Here is a 20,091-nt window from a genome sequence, read left to right on the forward strand (position 1 = left end):
TATATATATATATATATATATATATATATATATATATATTTCCATTGATTGGTTTTGATGAAACGTAAAAAAAGAATATAGGGAATGGATTTTCTTTTTTTCGTTCTTATTAATATTTTTTAGTTTTTTGTTGTTTTATATTTTGGGTTAGATCATGTTACAATTTCAGTAAATTTTTTATTTTTAATCAATTTTTTTCACCAAATTCAAGTTGTATAATGTATTTTTAGAGAGAAAAACTATTGATTTATTTGTTATATCTCCACTGCCCTCTCTAGCTATAATAGAAGATTGCGAGATGAAAGATGAGCAGAGACTTGTGTTCGTGTTCATAAATATAGTAGTGTAAAAAATTGTTGAGGAAACATGGAAGCTTGAAGGGTGAGAATTCGTCAATTGCTAATCTGTTGTGACTGATACTGTCATTAAGAAAAAAACTATTTAATTGTCGAGGAGTGGATGGTTGGAGTTAATTCAGGCGGTTGAAGAAAAAGAAGTGATATGAATGTGATAGCAAGTCATGAAAAGTTTTGAGTGATTGGCTCTTGCCCTATTTTAAAGATGATTTAGGCTATAAGAGATTAGAACGGTATAGGTCTTCATCACATCCAAAACATTTATTTATAGGTCGAGCTTGTATCTGTTACAGATGTGAATCTGAATAAATGAGACGGAGTGGGAGGAGAGGTGGGTGAAGTTTAATGATTGAATTAAAGCAAAAATTTATGTAAGGGAGAAACGTTACAGACAATGTCATCGGAGAAGATGGCTTACGATTAGTTACGGCGTCAAACTGGAGAAGAGCGTACAACTAAACCTAAACACCATGCTGGCCAGAAAGATTAAAGTATTAAAGCCCAATGAATAAATAGAAATCTTGGCTACTCCTCTGCGAGTTAGAAACACAGAAAAAATAAAAGAAACTCCGCGAATTAGAAGCAAAAGGAAAAAGAAGAAGCTCACTCTCTGCTCGACATGTGTCGCAAAATGAGGGTAGGAGGGATGACGTGGCGCATTGTGGAGAGTTTCTCTTCTACTTTATTATTATAGATAGATAGATGTATCTTGTGTATCATATATAATTCAACCAAATAATTATGTTTTCAAAAACATACAGATTTTTCTACACATTTATAACTTGAAAATTTTTAAAACGGATTTTCAAAAACTGTCGGACAAAATATTGTACTATACTATATTTGAATCATATTAAAATATAATAGTACATCTGATTTAACGTATATTCAAACAATGTTTTGTTAAAACTTAGGTATATTATTCTATTTTTCCGCAACTCTCTCTCTCTCTCTCTCTCTCTCTCTCTCTCTCTCTCTCTCGCGGTAGCATAGACTTTTATGTTCTGCTGCCCCTTGTTCTCTTCCATCAATTTTGGTAACAATTCCACTGACTCTTCTATAAATCATGTCCTCCTCCTCCTCCTCTTTTTTTGGTGTTCATTCCTCAATTACTCATGTTTGTCTTTTACGCGGCGAGTCAAATTGGTTGTGGTCATTGAAAAAGGAATTTCTAAAGCAATGCGTCGTATTTATTAGACCATCATTAACTCATTCTCTTAACTGGAGTTCTTAGCTTCAGATAAGAAACGGTTCTTACATTTTCTTAGTTTTTTAACTAAGAAAAACTAAGAACCGTCTCTTAAATAAGAGATATAAGAGCCGTCTCTTAGCCGAAAATTGTAAAAAAAACAAAACAAAACAAAAAAATGTCAAATCATAAGTTAAAAACTCCGGCTAAGATACCGGGGTTAATCATGCCCTTATATAATACATGTCTAACAAATATAATATATTATATTTATAAGCGTATTTGGTAAACTTTCACTCGGGGAAAGAGAGAAAGTGGTCAGATTTCATGTTAAATTGTCACAACAGTCATCTTACTTTATTACATGATCATTTGCTTATAATTTTTCTCAATATGGCCATCCTACAAATTCTCCCTAGATTTATTTTAAGTGGAAAGGTGATTCCACGATTCATCCATGATCATATATGCTATAAGTCTGTTATAACAACAAGACTCTGTTTTATTTGTTCAAACTCTGATTTAACAGTCAGACGAATACAAATGAGTATGTAATACCCTTCCTTGCAAAGAGTTTGGGACCTCCTCAAAGTATCAGATGGCTTCATCCTCTCAACGACCTGTAAAGAGGTAGAGAATTCCGGAATCTGACAATGTCTTCAATTTCTATGAATGGTGATGCAACCTTGGCTTTGTCAGACACCATTTCCTTCAAATGCTGGCTTCCATAAACGAATATGCTCAGCGATTTCTTTTTTGGTGCGTCAATCTTTATGTACTCGTCAAAGTAATCTATCAACTCTTCCCTCTTTATCTCTCTCAGTGCAGCCACCTAACCACAAAACAACACCCCCCAAGAAGCTGTGTTAATGGCGTTGAACTATCCACAATATTTGCATTATGGTTGTTAGAGGTTCTTCACCTCTGCTTCTATGCGGTTGAATTTGAGTGTCCCGTTTCGAATCTCTCCCCAGTAAAACCGAGATTCTTCTGACAAGTTCTTGTGTTTCTCAAGCTTCATGTCTGTCAAAGCTGTTACATTACTCTTGAGGAGGAAGCCATGTCAGTTAGTATGTTTTCATGAAAATATTATGCGTGTAATAATATTTGGTTGGGATCATCTCACCTTGAATTCTTCATCACTCATATTGTAAAATTTACTCTCAAGGTCCTTGAGTAGTGACTCGACCCTTGAATCAATATGTCTAGGACCCTGTTACCAACAAAACCAAAACAATAAGAAAAAAGTTATGCAAAGTCTCAAGGTAGTAAAACATCGACGAGACGACAGGCTGGTTTGGTACCTTATCTGAAGACTGGATAATGAACTGTACACCATTGACGCCAGAATGATTCCTATGTCGCATGAAAGTAAACATTTGTATCAACGAGGAATCACGGGGGGCGTTCTTAACAACATATAAGAAACTATCATTGTACCTCCGGGAAAGTGAAGTGATGTAACCAAGTTGCTCGACCGTTCTGAGCTGGTGAAATGTGGCTTGCTTTGCTATGAGACAGAAAAGTTGAAGTTTCACGTTCATTGAAAATTCATCTTGATGAACCTGTTCGTGAGCAAGAAAAACAATGCATGTAAAAAGAAACTTTCTGAAAATTCACAGTGACTAAGTACCAAGAGATTCAAGAAAAGGAAGAAGCAAAAACTGGTTGACAAGACCACTTAGTTGCAAGTTTATCTACTATACCTGGATATAATGCACCAGAGCAGAATTTTCATCTTTGGGGTTTGAGCCTTGTTGATGGTAAAAGTATTTGGTTCTTGTTCCGAGCTCTGCAACCCTATCAGTCAGGAGCTGAGACGGAAACAACTGACGACAAATAGGTTTTGGGTCTTTAAAAAGAACATCTTCAACATGCTTCACCATTGACTCAGCTTCCTCCTTGTCAACATTTCCTGAAATGAGACATTTACAAAGTCTATAAGAAAAGGCAAATGGGTAGAGACCAGAGACTACATGGAGATAATGTTGATACCTGCTACATAGCACTCAACAAATGCTCTAGATAACATCATTGGAACGAATTTTACTAAGTCTTCAGCTTCCATATGTAAAAGAGCATCTAGTTCCTCAGTCCAAGGCCAGGTCTGATCATGTAACACCAGTGAGCAGTAGCTAGTTGCTTGACTATATGGTTGTCTGAATTTGTTGTTTTGGTATGCCTTTGTGTCCATTTCCTATTAACAAACATGGATTCAATCTAGTAACAAGGAGGAAGTTGTAGCATGTCTAGAGTAACAAGGTTACCTTGATAACAGAAAACCTATCAGGTTTAACTTCAAACTTTGCTATCTTTTCAATAACAGCTTCCAACAAGATCATCAATTTGTGATTAAAGCCACCAAGATAGAGCTGTAAATGAGAAACACTTTAGGTAAACATGAAATGAACTGAAAGAAAGCTTCACAAAACCCACCTCAAATCCATTGTCTGAAAGACTTAATCCATAGTAAAGACCAGCATCCTCAGCATAATAAGCTGAAACAAAGAACAAAATATTGATGAAACGGTTTTCGTGATACAATATACATAAGAGATGCAACATAAAGCAGCGGAATCACCACGTTGATGATCAATATTGAAGCAGTTTAAATATTTACCATATTCATTCAAACAGTCCTCAAGCAACCAAACGAACATACTGGAAAGAACTACAGCGTCAGGAGAACTGACTGCAAGGGGGCAGTTGAACTCCATCTTAACATATGCCTTTGGTCTGAAGAACTTTGTATCAGGCTTATACCACAGTCTTGAGAATGATGTCTTCCTCAACATAACAGGAAAGTTTTCCTGTTCCAGAGCAATGTGAGTAACCGCTTCACAAATTAAACTTCAAAAGCATTTGTAGATTGTGACTAGAGTGATGACACTAAACCTTATCTTTTACATCTTTTAGTAACAAATCTGTAGGAATGAAGACATTAGGTATTGGTAGAAACAGGTTTACATCAGGAGCAGACTGTTCCCATTCCTGTAATTGTTAAGCTGCTTAGCTTAAGCACAAACCATAGTTGAACTTTCTTCCAGAGTATAATAGGACACTATTATCTAACAAACATAATATAAAACAAAACTAAGATTCAGAAAACTAAATGTATTAAAAGCCAACCTGAATGGTTTCTTTGGTTATCTTCTCAAGAGAATATGGAGTATTATACCATGGCTCAATCTTGTCAGTTTTCCCTTCAAATTTATTTGATTCCCAAAAGATTCTACAAATATAAATGGCATTAGATACTGCGGCGAGCTTGCTAGCAGTCAGGATAACGCACTGGGACTGGGGGGGATGCTTTAAGTATAACCGCCCAAAATCTTATGGAGATGTTGCATTATCATATGACCAATAACAATAACAATATTTAGCATCATATCTTCATTTTTCTCAGAATAAAGGGGAAGAGTTTTGTTCAGAAATTAGAGCATAGTAGAATGTAAGGCAAAAAAGGACATCAGGTCATCCGGAATATATACTTACCTAACATTACTGGGAGAAATCTCATCTAGAACCTTTTTCACAATAGCTGGATTAAATTTCGAAGGCAGTGATGATCCAACCAACCAATGCTTGGTTGGGTATATCTAAAGCATAATTTCGAAGGCCACATATGTATCAAGCAGATATAAATATATATAACAAGTTTAAAAAACAGAGAAGGAAATAGTAGTACCCGCATTTTTGATGAAATACCCGTTGCATAAGAAATTGGGTGTGTTTTGGCTTGATAATGAAAACTTGTCTCAGAGATAGCTGAGATCTTCAATGAAAATGAAAGATGTATCAAAGTCTTTAATGACACTGACTCAATAGGAATACTAGCAAAATCATACAAAAATGATCGTACAACTTCATAATACCAATACGGTATTGGCTATACGCCTATACCTCATCAAAAATCCACCGGGGAACACCAGAGTGTTGTAGAATCTTCATGTGTCTGAACAATAACCCTATAATATCTTCCATATGCTCTGTATACCAAGCAAGAAACAAAACTAAATCATCCTCTTAACATAAGAAAGATCTTACTTAGAACATTAAAAAATACTAAAAAGAAAGAATACACAGAAACCCACCATGGCCAGCATCTGTAAGATCAATGGAAACATTAAAGAAAGAATACTCCATAGTCCCTGCTTCGCCAGCATACAGCCCCGTTGCAAATCCTGTGGAAGAACACATATCAGGGCAAAAAATTTATAGCGACCAACTACAACTGAAAATAATATAGATACAGTATCTAAAGCACCTTTCTAGCTGCATTCGAGACAACCTAAGAAAGTGTCTAGAGGAATTAAAGATAAATCAAGAAACACCCTTCAAATAAGTACTTAGTAAGCTATAAAATTATAATTAGTTTGGCCCAAAAGAAAACCTACCCAAGATTTTTAAGGCGTGAAACAAACTTCCTTCGCCTTCATGACCAATTAGATGACTAAGGTACCTTGATGGTGCTTCTTCATACTGATGGATAGTAGGAGTTATAGGCCATGAAACAGTAAGCTCATGATACTGCCTTATGGGAACAACCTTCACAAGAACCTATAACCAACGAACAAAAAAAACATCACCAACAAAAGATACCACCATAGAAACATTATAGCATGAACTTATCTTGATCTGGTATAAAATTTAAAGATGAAGTAAGTGAAAAAAACCTGTAAATGGTCTGGAGTACACGGCTGACCAGGTAATCTAAGGATGGTCTTGTTGGTGTTTCGAATTTCTTGGAACAACTCTTCCACTAGGCCTTGAAGTTTATCAAGGTTTTCTGAAGACATTCAGAGTTATACATTCTAAATGTTTTAATACTTCTGTTTTCCATAAGTATGAAAAAATGAGTTTTGGGTTACTTCTTAAACCCACCCTTTCCATAAATAACCAGATGCATGATGTTGACAGAATAGTGTTCATCATAGAATTTAAGTAGCTCACTCCTTGTATCTACTCCTTTTGCTTCGGGTCGTACGTGAAGAGTATCCATGTTACCTAAGCAAAAATATCACTTTCTTAGCAAGAGAGAAAAAAAAAAGGGACCATGACTTTTATTATGTATCACAACACCAGATCTGGTTACAAGAACAATCCAGATCATAGGTCGAACATGAACCTGTGCTAAATTTATGATATGGATGGTCGTCTCTACTTAGATGCTTCTGTAACTGTGTGAACAACAAAGGAAGACATAACACTCAAGTTAGATGCTAGATATACACCAATATTTTTCATTCCTTTGTACTTTCTTTTCCATTAATCAATAAAATGCATTCTTCAGTTTTATTGTAACTAAATGAATACAATTAACCTATATGTTTGTTCTTGAGAGCAGAGAAAAGTACCTGACGCAGACGCCAAGAATCAGATAACATGTTTTTCTGATTCTCTACATGAGAGAGAACTCGTTAAGAATTTTGTTACTTAACAAACTGCGACATGAAAGCTATCAAGAAAATCAAGAAGCTAACCAGAGTCAACAGCCTTGATCTCCCTCATGGTGGCATCAGCAGACATCAGTGGTTTGATAAAGAACTGTGCGAATCTGGTTAGGAAAATTATGACATAAAAAACCAACACTGTATAAAGGGAAATCAGATAACATTAGTAAGTTCTACCTGTCCAAAGCCTCATCAAAGGAGTCTGTGTTGATATCAAAATGGTAGTTTGTGTCTTCACTGGATGTATAAGCATTTGTGCTTCCTCCATGCTAAAACAGAATTACAATAAGCACATCATATTTTCTCTCAAGATTGTATTTAAGAGCTGGAGAAGAACAATATTACGTACTTCAGTGATGTACTTGGAGTAACTATCTTCCTCTGGATATTTTTCACTTGCATAAAACAGCATATGCTCTTGACATCGCCACCCAAAAATAAAATCATAAATTATTTTTCCATGACTAACAAATCCAACATTAATTAAAAACTCCACTTTGATATAACTGTTTATATAGAGTGAACTTGACCCAGCTTAGTGCTTGAGTCTTGCTATGAAGAAAAACATTAAACGTACCAAGAAAATGAGCTAGTCCATCCAATCCTTCTGGGTCCGAGAATGATCCAACGTTAACATTCATTGAAGCAGCACACTAAGATCAACGTACACAGACGATGAATCAGTTCAGATTTCTTATTTTAGCAGTAAGACTAGAACATGAATCGATCTTTACCTTGTCAGTCTCTGCATCACTGATTAACAACACCTCGAGAGAGTTCTTAAGAACAATCCTCCTATATTCTCTCTCGTCCGTACGTGCCTTCACTATCTCACCACCTTTATCCGCCGCTGCCTCCATTCCACCCGCCATGGCCGTTTGATTACTTGCAGTGGTTGACTCTACGCCTGAGTCTTGGCTCTTGTATGTCCAACGTCTTTCTTTTTTCATTTTCTAAGACAGAGGACGCTGAGGAGAAAGTGCAGTCTACCAACTAATATCAACGGTCTGAATTTCCTCACGTCCTAGAGATCCAATGGCGATTACTCGTGATAATTAAGTCTTCGCTTCTATACGTCCAACGTCTTTTTCTTTTCTTTTTATTTAATCTAATCTAGTGTTAGAGAGTGTGTTCAAAAAAAAAAAAAAAAAAATCTAGTGTTAGAGAGTCTGAATTTTGTTTTTTTTCTTCTCTAAAAGCATATCTAAAATAAATTATATAACTTCAGATATAAAGATTTTTAGTCTCCAAAAAGAAATTTCAAAACTTCAAATTTGGAGTTTTGAAAAGTGACTCAAAACTTCAAATTTGAAATTTGAAATTTTTATATGCATTTTGGCTTTTACAATTAATTCAACATTACATTCATAATTCTAAGTATTTTCTCGTTTATTATTTTAAGTTTTAAAAAAATTTCTATCTCATAAATATTTCAAATTTTTTTATAAATTCAAGTTTTACACGTAAATTAAATAAAAATATAAAAATAAAATTTATAATATTTTAAAACTAGAATTAGGCAATAAAAATATTACAAACAAAACTTAATAATAAAAAACTTTTAAAAATATACATAAAGATATAATTATTATAAAAATTTAAATATTAAAATAACACCAATAGTCTGGTAAATTTGCTCTGGAATCTCCAAAATTTCTAAAATATTGTCCAAATTGTTTTTTTTATAACCGGAGATGGAGCATTACGAAAATAATTTTATGGAATAATATGGTATTTTGGTTGTATTTTAATATTTAATTATACATTTCTCTTTATAATTTTATAAACGTAACATTTTATCGTCATAGTTCATGTAATATATATTGTTGTAATATATTTATATGTGTGTTAGTTATTCATAATTTTTTTTATGGATATACATTAATTATTATAAGGACCATAAGGTAAAATATAAATAATTTTGAAGTTAAGGTAAAAGTTTACTTTCGAAGAATAACACTTTAAAACTAAGTTTTAAATATAAAATTATGTAAACTTCAGAATAAAGAGTATTTTTGAAACTACAAATATCCAAGATAGCGCAATTGCTAAAGTCAGCCCACGTGGTAGATGACAATCCCACCGTTGATTTGCTGCAAAAGTTTACATAATAGACTTAAACTAAGTGTTTTGCCAGCACAAAATCTAATAATTTTACAAAAAACTTATAAATAGATATATTATCAATTCAAAAACCATTAGAATGAATTATTTTCATGCTTTTGAAATATTCAATAATTAACTAAAAATTAATAAAATTATATACCATATATTAAAATATTTTTTATTATTTTTTAAAAAATCATATATACATAAACTATATACATCGGTTTATATTTATTTTTAAAATATTCAAAAGATTATGATGTAAAATATTTTTTAAATAAAATAATATAGAATCTTTTTAGATAATGATAATTATCAAATTCATGAATTATTTTTAAATTTATGGGTAATTATATATAACAAATCTAATCTAATTATTTATTAAGGGTAATAAAGACTTTAAACGTTCTAATTATTTTTAATTCTTTGCCAACATTTTTCAGAAATTATCACAATGGGTGATTTTGATTGTCTTAAGAAATTTATCTTAAATGATATATGATTCATTCTATCTTATGTGATATATATATTAAAATATAGTCAGTTTAATATTACTAACCAAATATTATATAAGCATATATATATATTATTTTAATATTAATAAAGTAAGTATAATATAAATTTAACTATGATATTTTCGTTACAAGTTTTAATTATTCTGAAGATAATGATAAGTTATCAACTAAATCACTAAAATTATTTATTATTAAAATTAACAATTAAGCATAAAATATGAGTAAGCCTAAACTTATGGTTATGGAGAACATGACAAATCAGCGAATTTACTTCTCAAGTAATAGTATAGATATAGATATAGTTTGAATAGATCACCTAGAATATATTTATTTGTAGTTATTAAGAAAGTTTACATTTATGTCTAAGCTATATTTCTCATTTTATTATGTAAAAACACTTATGTATAAGTTATATTTCTTATTCTATTATGTAAATAACTTTATGCAAAAGTTATATTTCTATGTTATTATCTTAAAAAATTCTAGATAAATTATGCATTTTACATAAATATGCATATAAGAGTAATGAATAAATTTGTAATGATATAACAGTTCTTAATGATATAAAAACAACATAGAAGAAGGGTTATTATAACTTCACAGTTGTCCCTTTTTCAACTCTTCACTGTAACATCTTTTAACTCGTCTCAAAGAAAATATGCAATATCAAAGCAGTATACTCATCATCTTGATCACAATATCAATATTTATGTTGTGAAGTTATGTGGTTAGAAGGGGGCTACAAGAAATGGCCAACTACTCTTTCAACTTCAGCTTTCTTATACAACTCTGATAAAATATTTGTGGAACTAAGGCTCATGGTTTCATCAAAGAATGATGTATGTATCCAATCTTAACATGTTCCTGCTTTCATAACCCGGATTTCTATAATTTATGAACCATAAAACCCAAACCGACCAAACGAAAGCCGATCTCAAAGAATGTTACAACAACACAACAGCAAAAATGTTTCAATCACACAAATATTTAATCAGATCACTTCCATGCTTCTCTAAGCTATAGAAGTACCACGATGATCCTTATCAATATGCTTCAATAGTTCCCCCGGTTCCCGAAACCCTTTGCTGCATTTCGGACAAACATCAACCGTAACTTTACCATTCCTCTCCTGCGTTTTCCCTAGACTGCCATCGCCGCCACTCGAAAACTGTAACTTCTGGCTAATATCGTTACCGAGTTCTCTGATACTAGCTTCAGCCGAAGCTAAAAGACTAGACCATCTTGAAGATGAAGCGGGAGCTTCTTTTGTGTTTGTTGTACTCAAGAAACCCATGAATGAGAAACTAGAATCAAGCTTCTTAGATCCAGAGCAACTATGGTCAGGCCCAAACCGATGTTTCAAACAGTGTTCGATGCCGCAATCTCGGCATTTTATAGTGTTGGAGAAGGTTAGCAATTCTCTGCACCTTGGGACAGGACATTTCTTCTTCTTGACAGTTTTCTCGTAGTTTGATGGATCACAATCTGTGTTCACGTGTTTCTCCCAAGTGATGTTTGGATCTTCGTCAGGGTTTAACCGAACTCCTTTAGCACATAACGGACAGATAACGACCGTAACATCTCCTCTGTTTCCTTTCGGACAAGAGTGTTTCATGTAGCTACGATGATCCAAACAAAACACCTGCAATACAATTTTTTTTTTTTTTAAAGATTTTTACGATTCAGACATTATTTAAAAATCGTTTTAGCATCAAATTCATGAAAATGCGAATGGTCGAATTTGAAAGAAAAAAAAAATCAAATTAAAATCGTAGATCGTAGCATCGAGCGAGAGATTATTGTATGTAAGGAGGAATCAAAAGGAACCTGGATGCAGCGATCGCATGTGAATGGCAAGAAATCGATCTGCTTGCAATAATCAACGGAGCAGTGTTTCCCCAGATCTGGAAACTCCGGGGTCCCCATTGAGTCAGAGGATGTGTTGGACAATTATGTTACAGAATACAAAATAATGGAATCATCAAGAAAACCTCAGAGATTCCGAGGATTTAGATTTAATAGAAAACACGCAGAACCGGGGAAGAAAGAGTTGGAAATTAAAGTCAACGTGATTCCCATCTTCTTCATCTCTTCAGAGTCAATCATTCTCTTGTCTTCCTTTCCGTACCAAAATTAAAACGTAAACTGGGCTTTAAAGGCTTCATAAACATTTTCATTACTGGGCTCTCAGCTTCAGGGTGTGAGATACCCATACGGAATTTAATCAATAAATATTAAAGTTTTGGTTTAAATTATTAAATTTAAAAATAAAAAAGAACTGAAGCATTTAGAATATGCAAATCAGCGTACTTCAGAAAGTCTCTTGAATGAAAATAATTTCTCATATTTTTTCTGCTCTTTCTATTTTATTTTAAATATTTAATGCATAAATACTTAACGAGAGATTCACGTTGTGGATACTCTAGATTTTTATAAGTTGTGGGAAATTCTTTTTAATATTTATTGTTTAAGCAATTTCTGGTGTAGCCAGGAATCTTCTGCTGAGTTTCTTTATTTTTTTTTTTTTTTTTTGACGTCGTTTGTTGATTTTCTTATGATCAAAATATATTGTGGTTTCATATCATTTTCATTATTGGACTCTCAGCCTCTGGGTATCGGAAATAGTGAAGTATCTAATCAATAAATATTATTATTATTAATTTCATTTAGTTAAAATATTAAATTTTAGATTAAAAAACGGAACTAATTATAAAGTAATAATCTTTTAAATAATATTTTAAAAACAAATTGTGAGTTATTCGAAAATCGTTTTTCATCTCTTTCTTCTTCTTTCTTTTCCTTTTTATTTTTTAAAATATTCTCATATCTAGATAATTATGAAAACTCTCATTATGAATAATCATTTTTAATATTAATTATTTTCATTGTTTAAGACTTTTATAGTGTAGCCAGAATCAATAACTTTTACAAGTGGTTAATTGTTAAAAAAAATTCACACTTTTTTTTTTGTAAAAGGCTTTCATATTAAAATGCATAAATGATACAAGTATGAGTTTTCACTCATAAGTTTGAGAAAGTTTGCAATAAGAGGAGGGTTTTAGCACAACCCGAGTGAAGGGTTTACAAATGAAACCTAATAGGAAAGAAAAGAAAGACCAAACTAGTGGAAATGGTTTCCTCGGCTACGTCGACTTTTTTTACCCCTTCCTCTAACATTTGTCCATTCCATTTTTTGAACTTTTTGTGTTGGTTTTATTGGTCTTCCTCCTCTAGTTAAGTTATAACTAGAGGTTTCTCCAACCACGTCTAAACCAGTTTCTTTCCCATAAGCAAGAGGAGTCTCCGGCTCCATGTGGAAATGATGATGGTTGGGAGTGAGAGGCGAGAGAGGACCAACTGGTTGCTCATTTTCAGAAGCATGAGCGGCTTCGAAAATGTTAACTTGTGATGGAATTTCTTCCATAATTTGTGTCTGAGAGGGCGCAGCGATTGTGGCTGCTAACATAGGTAAAGTACAATCAATCTTTAAACAAGAGATAGAGTGCACCTCATGTGAGTGTGTGATCGGACCAGAAGTTACATCCTCATAAGGAGTAATGACAGACAAGTTTTTTGGAGTCTCATGTGCTTGGTGGCCAGAAGGTGATTGCAAGTTTGATTCCAAGTGGTTGACATGTGAGCTAGGGGTGTTTTGCAACAATCCTATATCCACCATTGGGATCTCTTCATTGGGACTAGGAGTTTCTTTTATAATAACAGCAGATCCAAGTGGCTTTGGAGGAAGTAAACACCTCTTCTCTCTATGGCCAAGTGCTCCATATCTTTCACACGCGCTAGGAATCCAAGAATACTCTACACCTACCAAGTAAATATTGCCTTGTTTGTCATCAAGAGCAATTAGCTTTGGAAACGGTTTGTCTAGCTCAACCTCAACTAAAATTTCCGCTTCCCTCATATTTGTTGGATCTAAACGAGGCCTATGCGTAAGCATTGGCTCTCCCAAACCTGATGCTATGTGGCTGATACCCAATCTAGAGAAGCATGAATCCGGAATATTCTTGAGGGTTACCCAGGCCGGTAATGTAGAAATCTCCGGGATTTTGAAAGAGTTTACGGGACTCCAAGGAGCCACAAATAGGAGACAATCATCCACATGCCACACTCCCCGTTGGATGACCCATTTGCGAGTATTTTCATGAGGAATATGGAACAAAAACGATGATTCTCCTAATTTCCGACAAGATATCTTACATTCCCGTCCCCATAGTCTATTCAAGACAACATGAATAAGGCCTCCGGGTGGGTTAGAACACCTGTGGAATTGTCCAACAACGTATTCTTCCTTATTCTCAGGTCCTAGTCTAAGAACCTTAGAACGAATTGTCACCTGAGGAGTTCCATCAAGTCGATATTTAGGTTCAGCAGCTCGAAAAAGATTTCTCGAGGACTGGTTCATGCGAGCAGACCATGAAAACCGAAGACTACCATCATCCTTGAGAGCCGGATGAGGCATTTTATCCATTGGAGGATACGACAATTGCTCCTTCTTATGCTTGTGACCGATGATAGAATCATTAAGTGACGGCAAAAAGGAGGCTATTTGGCATTTTACCGCGTCTGAGACACCGAGCTTTGGAGTAGCAGGTACAGGAGGGGTAGGTGAAGGTGTGAAGTGGAGTGGTTTCGACCACGCTCCCATGGAATGGACAAAGACGGTTTCTTTTGTGGGCTCCTCATCAAGGTCACCATTTTCAGAAACGTCATCGTCACCAGTAGATACCATTGGTGGTGCTTCCTCATCAACATTAATGGGTTCATCAGTTTGAGGCGGAGATTCAGTCGGAAGTTCGATGGTTACAGAAGTAGGAGGGTCTGTGATTTCAGAGACATGAAGAGAGTCGTTGGTTGTAGATGCAAGAGGTGGAACTGTGATTGCAGGAGGAGGAGCGATGGTTGCAGAGGGAACATCGGTTACTTATTCTTTCACCGACGAAATCGGTAACGTTGGAGACACGGGTTTTGGATTGGCTGACCATCTTCCAAGATACGGCCAGCGAGGATCCGGAGAAGGAGCATGTTGCAGGTCAGATACATCAGAGGACTTTTGCGCAGCTTCAGTACGCGATTCATCTCTATTAGCATCCATGGAAAAGGAAAGGGTGACGCAGGCCACAGGAGAGGGAGAGAGGTCCGTCTAGTAGGATACGAAACGGCGCCGGCGACGACTCCGGTAGGCTTGGTCGTCGACAAATCTAGAGCGTGAATGTTGAGTTTCGCCTTTGTTTTCGCCGATTTGGGGGCGCGTTCTTGATACGCGCCTTTAGAAATATATTAAAAAAAAAGTTCACATTCGCTTCTGTGAAAATTCTTGGTTTTCTTATGATCATCAATAGATATAGGGTAGTGACATTTTTCTTTACTGAATAACATTATTGAGCTGACACATTGATATATAACAAAATAAGAAGATGCAGAGATACGACAAGATGAACAAACCCCACCACTGATATCACCTGCCAAAACTTTACAGTAATAAGTGAAAAAGCCAAGCTAGGCCACATAAATCTAGATCAGCTACTAGCGACTTCATAGATAAAATGAATCTTTTGAACCAAAAAAACAAAGATAAAATGAATCTAGAGATATATCTCTATATTTTTTTTATCAACCTATAGATATATTTATATGTGTTCATGATGGTCACATTTTATTTTGTAAGAATAATAATGTTTGAACTGAGTCAAAGGGGCTCGATGGAAAGACAACAAGCAGACGAGAAGTGTCATGGGGACAACAAAACAAACCCCTCTTGGTTTACCCATATGAATGTGATTTTGTATTTACACAATCTGATTGTTAAATTTAATTTTATCTATGATTTTGTTATTAGTTTTTAGTGAACTGATAATATAAATAATTAGTAATTGATTACTATATACATATATGTAGACCAAAAAATAAAATATATATATTTCAAATTTTAAGTGAGTCAGTGATGTAAATATCCTTCAAATCCAATGAATATTTGCCTACAACCCAAGTGAGAAGAAATAATATATAGAGAAAAAAAACATAGGGAAATTTGGATCTATAAAAAAAAAAACTATATTTTACCAACTAACCATTTCACTCTCTTTTTTTTCATTTTTCTTCCTATCTCTTTTTATTACACTCTTACTACAAAACTAATATTTCTCCCAATATAGTCATTCAGCAAATTAACCCTTTTTAAATGCTCTCGTAATTACAATTCAACCGTTGGTCTTAGAAAGTCATGGTTTTATTTTAAAAATTTATTATATGTTTTCTTATTATAAGTCGATATAATTGTTAGTTTAACCACACATTGCACTTATTCCGTGTAACCTTGGCTCCCACAAGCACACCTGAAAGACTCTCACTCTCTAAGCTCTTTCTCATGTTCGGAGTTACGGCAAGACTTGATGACCAACTCGGCACCACAACCACACCAAGCACCATATACATGGACCCACCTTCCCTAGACCAGCCGTGCCACAACTCAGACCACCGTTCAATAGAAACACTAGTCGTTATCTTAGCTGTCATCACCATTTTATCCGTCTTAGCCGGCATCTTCGCTCGGCTTTGCGGTGGACGCCATTTATCTGACAGCCGAGACCACGACATCGAAGGTTGGGTGGAGAGGACGTGCCGTAGCTGCATCGATGCTGGAGTCCCCACCGTCGCTGCCGCTCCTCTTCCACCGCCTCCAGCGACCACAGAAATAGTGGAAGAGCAAAGCAAGCCAACAGCCGCTGGAGATCAAAGCAAGAAGTGAAAAAAGTGAAGTAAAAAAGGGGTGAACCTAAATTCTTCGGTTCAGCTCTTAATTAACCTTATCATGTAATCGTCGAAAAAATGAAAACATTATGTATTCTCAGTAATTTTGAAGACATCGTTTTACTTATTCTACGGACATCGTTTTACAGATGTTTTATGATTATTTATTTTTGAAAAAGAAAACATAGAAAGCAAAAATTCTTGTCAACTTTTATCTTCATATCTGTCGACAATTAGACCAATGGAATTATATATAAAAAGACATCAAAACAATCAAACCACACTAAAGTTGTATATATATTCACCATGTTTAATAGTAAAACAAAATATTAGAGAAATGATATTATTCATTTATTCATGGACAAGCAATCAACTTCAGTGAATCATATACAAGACAACAATTATCTCAACTATTGTATGTATATTCCCATATATCTTTAGTTTTCTATATATATCAAGAATCAATACGTAGATAACGATATACATGCATCTATAATTACATATACTACGTATTTATGTATATTACATAATCAGCTTAGTAATTAAGGGCATTTAGGAGAAACAGTGCCTTTATCCTTAACATTGACATTTTCGCAAGAAGCTTTTCCTCCTTTGATGTTCACATTCTCAAGCACAATACCTTGGCATGGATATTTCACACTGCAATTAAACATTATCGCCACATCTGTTGCGCTCGTACCTTTTATGTTCTGATACACGACATTGTTCACTTGAACCGCAGATTCCTAGTCAACATATTTCACATTTCAAGCCTAGTGAGGGTACTTTTATTAAACAATACAAACAAACAAAAATATATAAAAAATTGGGCAAATCAAATTAATCTATCAAACAATTACTTGCTGTTCGCATTTGTCCTTGTCGCAGTAGTTCTGGTCGATTATGATCGGATTCTTGACATTATCCATACGAATGTTTTGGAATTTAATGTTCTTAGCAGTTCCTGACCCTCCCTGAAATCGATAATTGGGTTGTTATTGAGGGAGCACTGCTTTAATGTTACCAGTACTGGTACGATCAGATGGAACTAGACGTAAGGTCGTAATTTCCTAGTTGCTATGAACGTCAAATCAAACTACTCCATCCGAGGGAGTTCTAAAAGAGGGGGTGTTTGTAGGGGAAAAACAACATCAATCACCTGGTAAGTCTTGATTCTTACTCCATTGTCAGTCTCAGAGAGCGTAGCACCATCCACATCAATTCCCGATACATAAGCTTTGGAATTGTCATCCCCCAAGCTTCCAATGCTTCTCAATACAAAAATAAAATAAACAAAGGTCTATATGTTAAATATGTACTCTAAACTATGTGAAACTATTAGGGTAAGATACATAATTTTACTACACTTTGATTAATATTCGGAAATGATAAAGGTATTGTTTTACCTGATCCCATGACCGGGGCCGCAAGTTAAATCATTGATTTGAACATTTTGCGATCCATCCTCAATGGATATACAATCATCACCTATAGAAAAGCAACCATGAATGTCATAACTAAAATATACAGATTTCTAGATTTCTAAAATTGAATAATATGTATGGGGATCATTACCTGTCCCAATGTCTGAATTGGAGATTCGAATGTTTTTAGTAGCAACGATATGAATACCATCCGTGTTGGGACTATCGCCAGGAGCAGTGATCTTAACATTCTTAACGCCAACATTGTTGCATTTCTCAATCGAAATCTGAATCTGCTGTGCATTTCTCACTCTCAGATTCTTCACATTCAAATTCTTTAGGTTGTAGAGAGTAAGAGCCTGCATAAATATAAAATACATGCCAATTTTTGTAATCAAACGTTCTTAATCATTCGAGTGTGATTTGTTTTTTAATCATGCATATATATGGAGCTTTTGTATTTACGTACCGTTGGCGCTTTTGTGCATGGCTGCATAAAAAAGAAGGAGACGAATTAATATTAGCATGGTGACATTTAAATAGGAGTCCGAATATCATAAATAAGTATATATATATTTGTGTGTGACACATAGTGATTGGTGGACTATACTATATACCTTAGATTTGTCGATTTTGCATGAGTTTTGCCACCAGATATTTCCGTTGCCATCAACAATCCCCGCCGAGCCGCCATCGATTGATAGATTATTAACGTCTTCCAAAATAAGCCAGTGGTTCTTGTCATTACTGTAATCCGATCGTTTTGTAGAAGCTGATAAAGTGCCTAGGATCTGCGGTTAATCGGTAATAAAATTCAACTAGTTGATTAAATTTATGAATTAAGAAAATACTAGTGATAAAAGTGACAAAAATAAAACAAAACACATATTACCTGGAAGCTACGTAAAGATTTGCATGGGCCTCTGAATCTAATAGACTTAAGGAGATAAGTCTTTCCTTTAGGAATTAAGAAAGTAGTAACTCCATTTGTTGAACATGCCTTCTTCCATGCTTTCTTGAAAGCCTAATTAAGCATATATTTTACACCCATGAATGCATGCATCATCAATATATACCAAATAAAATATCTTATATATTTACACATGTAACTATTTTTTTATAAAATAATTATATATTCATAATCGTAAACATGATATACCTGAGTATCATCGGTTTTTCCATCTCCTTTGGCTCCGAAGTTCGAAACACTAACAGTTGATGATTCGGTAGTGGGTCTATCAGAGCTTTTCAAGGTAAGAACGTCGTCGTCGTTGTTGAGCTTGATTAAACTATCGGATTCGAAGCTTCCATCTTCATGACCATATCCATCATCTACGTTGCTACTCAAAGCTTGGCAGCAAGCGAGCATCAAAAGAACGCATAAGAAAACAGCTAGACTTCCAAAACAACGGGCCATTTCGGGGTTTGAAACGCTAATCTTTTTAGAAAGAGTGTGTTTGATTCTTGAGAGTAAGAACTAATATGAGACTCTTTGCAGTTTTTGGGAGGCTTTTGTAATATGAAATTGAAGAAGTGGGATGTATGTGTATTTATAGGCAATTCAATGGAGAAATTTTATATGTTTATTCAAGTATTAATGGCGTTGGAGGTATGGAGAGAGATTGAGATTGATACGAAAACATCACACCCTAGCTTCTAACCTTTATCTCCTCTCCCCTCCATTTTAATTTATCTTTTTATTGATTTTTATTGCTTTCTTGATTGATAGAGAGTTTAATTAGTTAGTTATTTTCTACTAGAAAAGAGTTTATATTCATCATCGTATACCATTCACAGTAACATTCCATCATGTGCAATTACTGAGCTAACATTACGTGATGTATATATCCCTACATTAGATATAAAAAGTTGAAAACATATAAGCAAAAGTGATAAACGTCGGCGTCAACCGTCTTTCAAAGTTCGATAGTAGTGTTGGGTCCCTTTTACTCTTTCGTGCTTTTTATTTTGGTGTGTGATGCTGATATTAGAACATCCGCAACAACAATTCTTAAGGGTGAGTTCTTAAAAAAAAATAATTAAATAATCAGTGAACTCCACCAAAAGTTAAGAATTCAATTACTAAAATTCTAAAATAAAAACTTTTTCTTAGTGAGTCCTTGCACTATTTGTGGGCCCCCACAATATGTGACAGTCAGCGATTGGTTGATATTTCTTTTTTTTTTATCTGAAAAAAAAAATAATAATCACTACAAGAAAACAGCGGTATTCTGATGGACATTCCGACGGAAAATGAAATCCTCGGAATATCCCGAGGAATTTCTG

General features: G+C 34.4%; 4 protein-coding genes across 4 annotated transcripts; 1 reads left to right on the forward strand and 3 right to left on the reverse strand.

Annotated features, from left to right (window-relative positions):
- Positions 1-1,872: 1,872 nt before the first annotated feature.
- Positions 1,873-8,055, reverse strand: LOC106300306 (zinc-metallopeptidase, peroxisomal-like). Its single transcript, XM_013736419.1, has 26 exons — positions 7,733-8,055; positions 7,576-7,651; positions 7,348-7,415; positions 7,176-7,267; positions 7,029-7,102; positions 6,903-6,946; positions 6,674-6,725; positions 6,430-6,552; positions 6,222-6,334; positions 5,943-6,105; positions 5,640-5,729; positions 5,449-5,534; positions 5,234-5,320; positions 5,041-5,144; positions 4,675-4,777; positions 4,441-4,536; positions 4,166-4,355; positions 3,982-4,043; positions 3,813-3,917; positions 3,541-3,742; positions 3,252-3,460; positions 2,986-3,110; positions 2,850-2,901; positions 2,672-2,758; positions 2,468-2,590; positions 1,873-2,377 (listed from the first exon to the last, which is right to left on the reverse strand). Exons 1-26 carry the CDS (start codon positions 7,946-7,948, stop codon positions 2,150-2,152), a joined length of 2,970 nt encoding a protein of 989 aa, XP_013591873.1. The 5' UTR covers positions 7,949-8,055; the 3' UTR covers positions 1,873-2,149.
- Positions 8,056-10,534: 2,479 nt separating this feature from the next.
- On the reverse strand, positions 10,535-11,717 carry LOC106300308 (zinc finger AN1 and C2H2 domain-containing stress-associated protein 13). The gene is made up of 2 exons (XM_013736421.1): positions 11,447-11,717; positions 10,535-11,261 (listed from the first exon to the last, which is right to left on the reverse strand). The coding sequence occupies exons 1-2, from the start codon at positions 11,543-11,545 to the stop codon at positions 10,632-10,634; spliced, it is 729 nt and encodes a 242-aa protein (XP_013591875.1). The 5' UTR covers positions 11,546-11,717; the 3' UTR covers positions 10,535-10,631.
- A 4,185-nt stretch (positions 11,718-15,902) lies between these two features.
- LOC106299567 lies at positions 15,903-16,448 on the forward strand. Its single transcript, XM_013735639.1, has one exon. It carries the CDS (start codon positions 15,999-16,001, stop codon positions 16,377-16,379), a length of 381 nt encoding a protein of 126 aa, XP_013591093.1. The 5' UTR covers positions 15,903-15,998; the 3' UTR covers positions 16,380-16,448.
- A 268-nt stretch (positions 16,449-16,716) lies between these two features.
- LOC106299118 (polygalacturonase ADPG1) lies at positions 16,717-19,307 on the reverse strand. The gene is made up of 9 exons (XM_013735256.1): positions 18,965-19,307; positions 18,698-18,829; positions 18,423-18,596; positions 18,275-18,295; positions 17,957-18,164; positions 17,788-17,869; positions 17,541-17,649; positions 17,242-17,355; positions 16,717-17,127 (listed from the first exon to the last, which is right to left on the reverse strand). The coding sequence occupies exons 1-9, from the start codon at positions 19,220-19,222 to the stop codon at positions 16,924-16,926; spliced, it is 1,302 nt and encodes a 433-aa protein (XP_013590710.1). The 5' UTR covers positions 19,223-19,307; the 3' UTR covers positions 16,717-16,923.
- Positions 19,308-20,091: the final 784 nt, after the last annotated feature.

Source organism: Brassica oleracea, chromosome C6 (genome assembly GCF_000695525.1).
Source record: "Brassica oleracea var. oleracea cultivar TO1000 chromosome C6, BOL, whole genome shotgun sequence".
Taxonomy (NCBI): domain Eukaryota; kingdom Viridiplantae; phylum Streptophyta; class Magnoliopsida; order Brassicales; family Brassicaceae; genus Brassica; species Brassica oleracea.

Bases quoted from the DNA above. Each gene is read 5' to 3' on its own strand.
- LOC106300306 (XM_013736419.1), bottom strand. From the start codon at position 7,948: ATGAAAAAAGAAAGACGTTGGACATACAAGAGCCAAGACTCAGGCGTA. The intron at 6,947-7,028 runs GTTAGCTTCTTG...TCTCTCATGTAG, and splicing joins GATCAAGGCTGTTGACTCTG to AGAATCAGAAAAACATGTTA. The intron at 4,044-4,165 runs GTAAATATTTAA...TCTTTGTTTCAG, and splicing joins GGACTGTTTGAATGAATATG to CTTATTATGCTGAGGATGCT.
- LOC106300308 (XM_013736421.1), bottom strand. From the start codon at position 11,545: ATGGGGACCCCGGAGTTTCCAGATCTGGGGAAACACTGCTCCGTTGAT. The intron at 11,262-11,446 runs GTTCCTTTTGAT...ATTGTATTGCAG, and splicing joins CATGCGATCGCTGCATCCAG to GTGTTTTGTTTGGATCATCG.
- LOC106299567 (XM_013735639.1), top strand. From the start codon at position 15,999: ATGTTCGGAGTTACGGCAAGACTTGATGACCAACTCGGCACCACAACC.
- LOC106299118 (XM_013735256.1), bottom strand. From the start codon at position 19,222: ATGGCCCGTTGTTTTGGAAGTCTAGCTGTTTTCTTATGCGTTCTTTTG. The intron at 18,830-18,964 runs GTATATCATGTT...ATGCTTAATTAG, and splicing joins GAAAAACCGATGATACTCAG to GCTTTCAAGAAAGCATGGAA. The intron at 17,128-17,241 runs GTAATTGTTTGA...TATGTTGACTAG, and splicing joins AGGACAAATGCGAACAGCAA to GAATCTGCGGTTCAAGTGAA.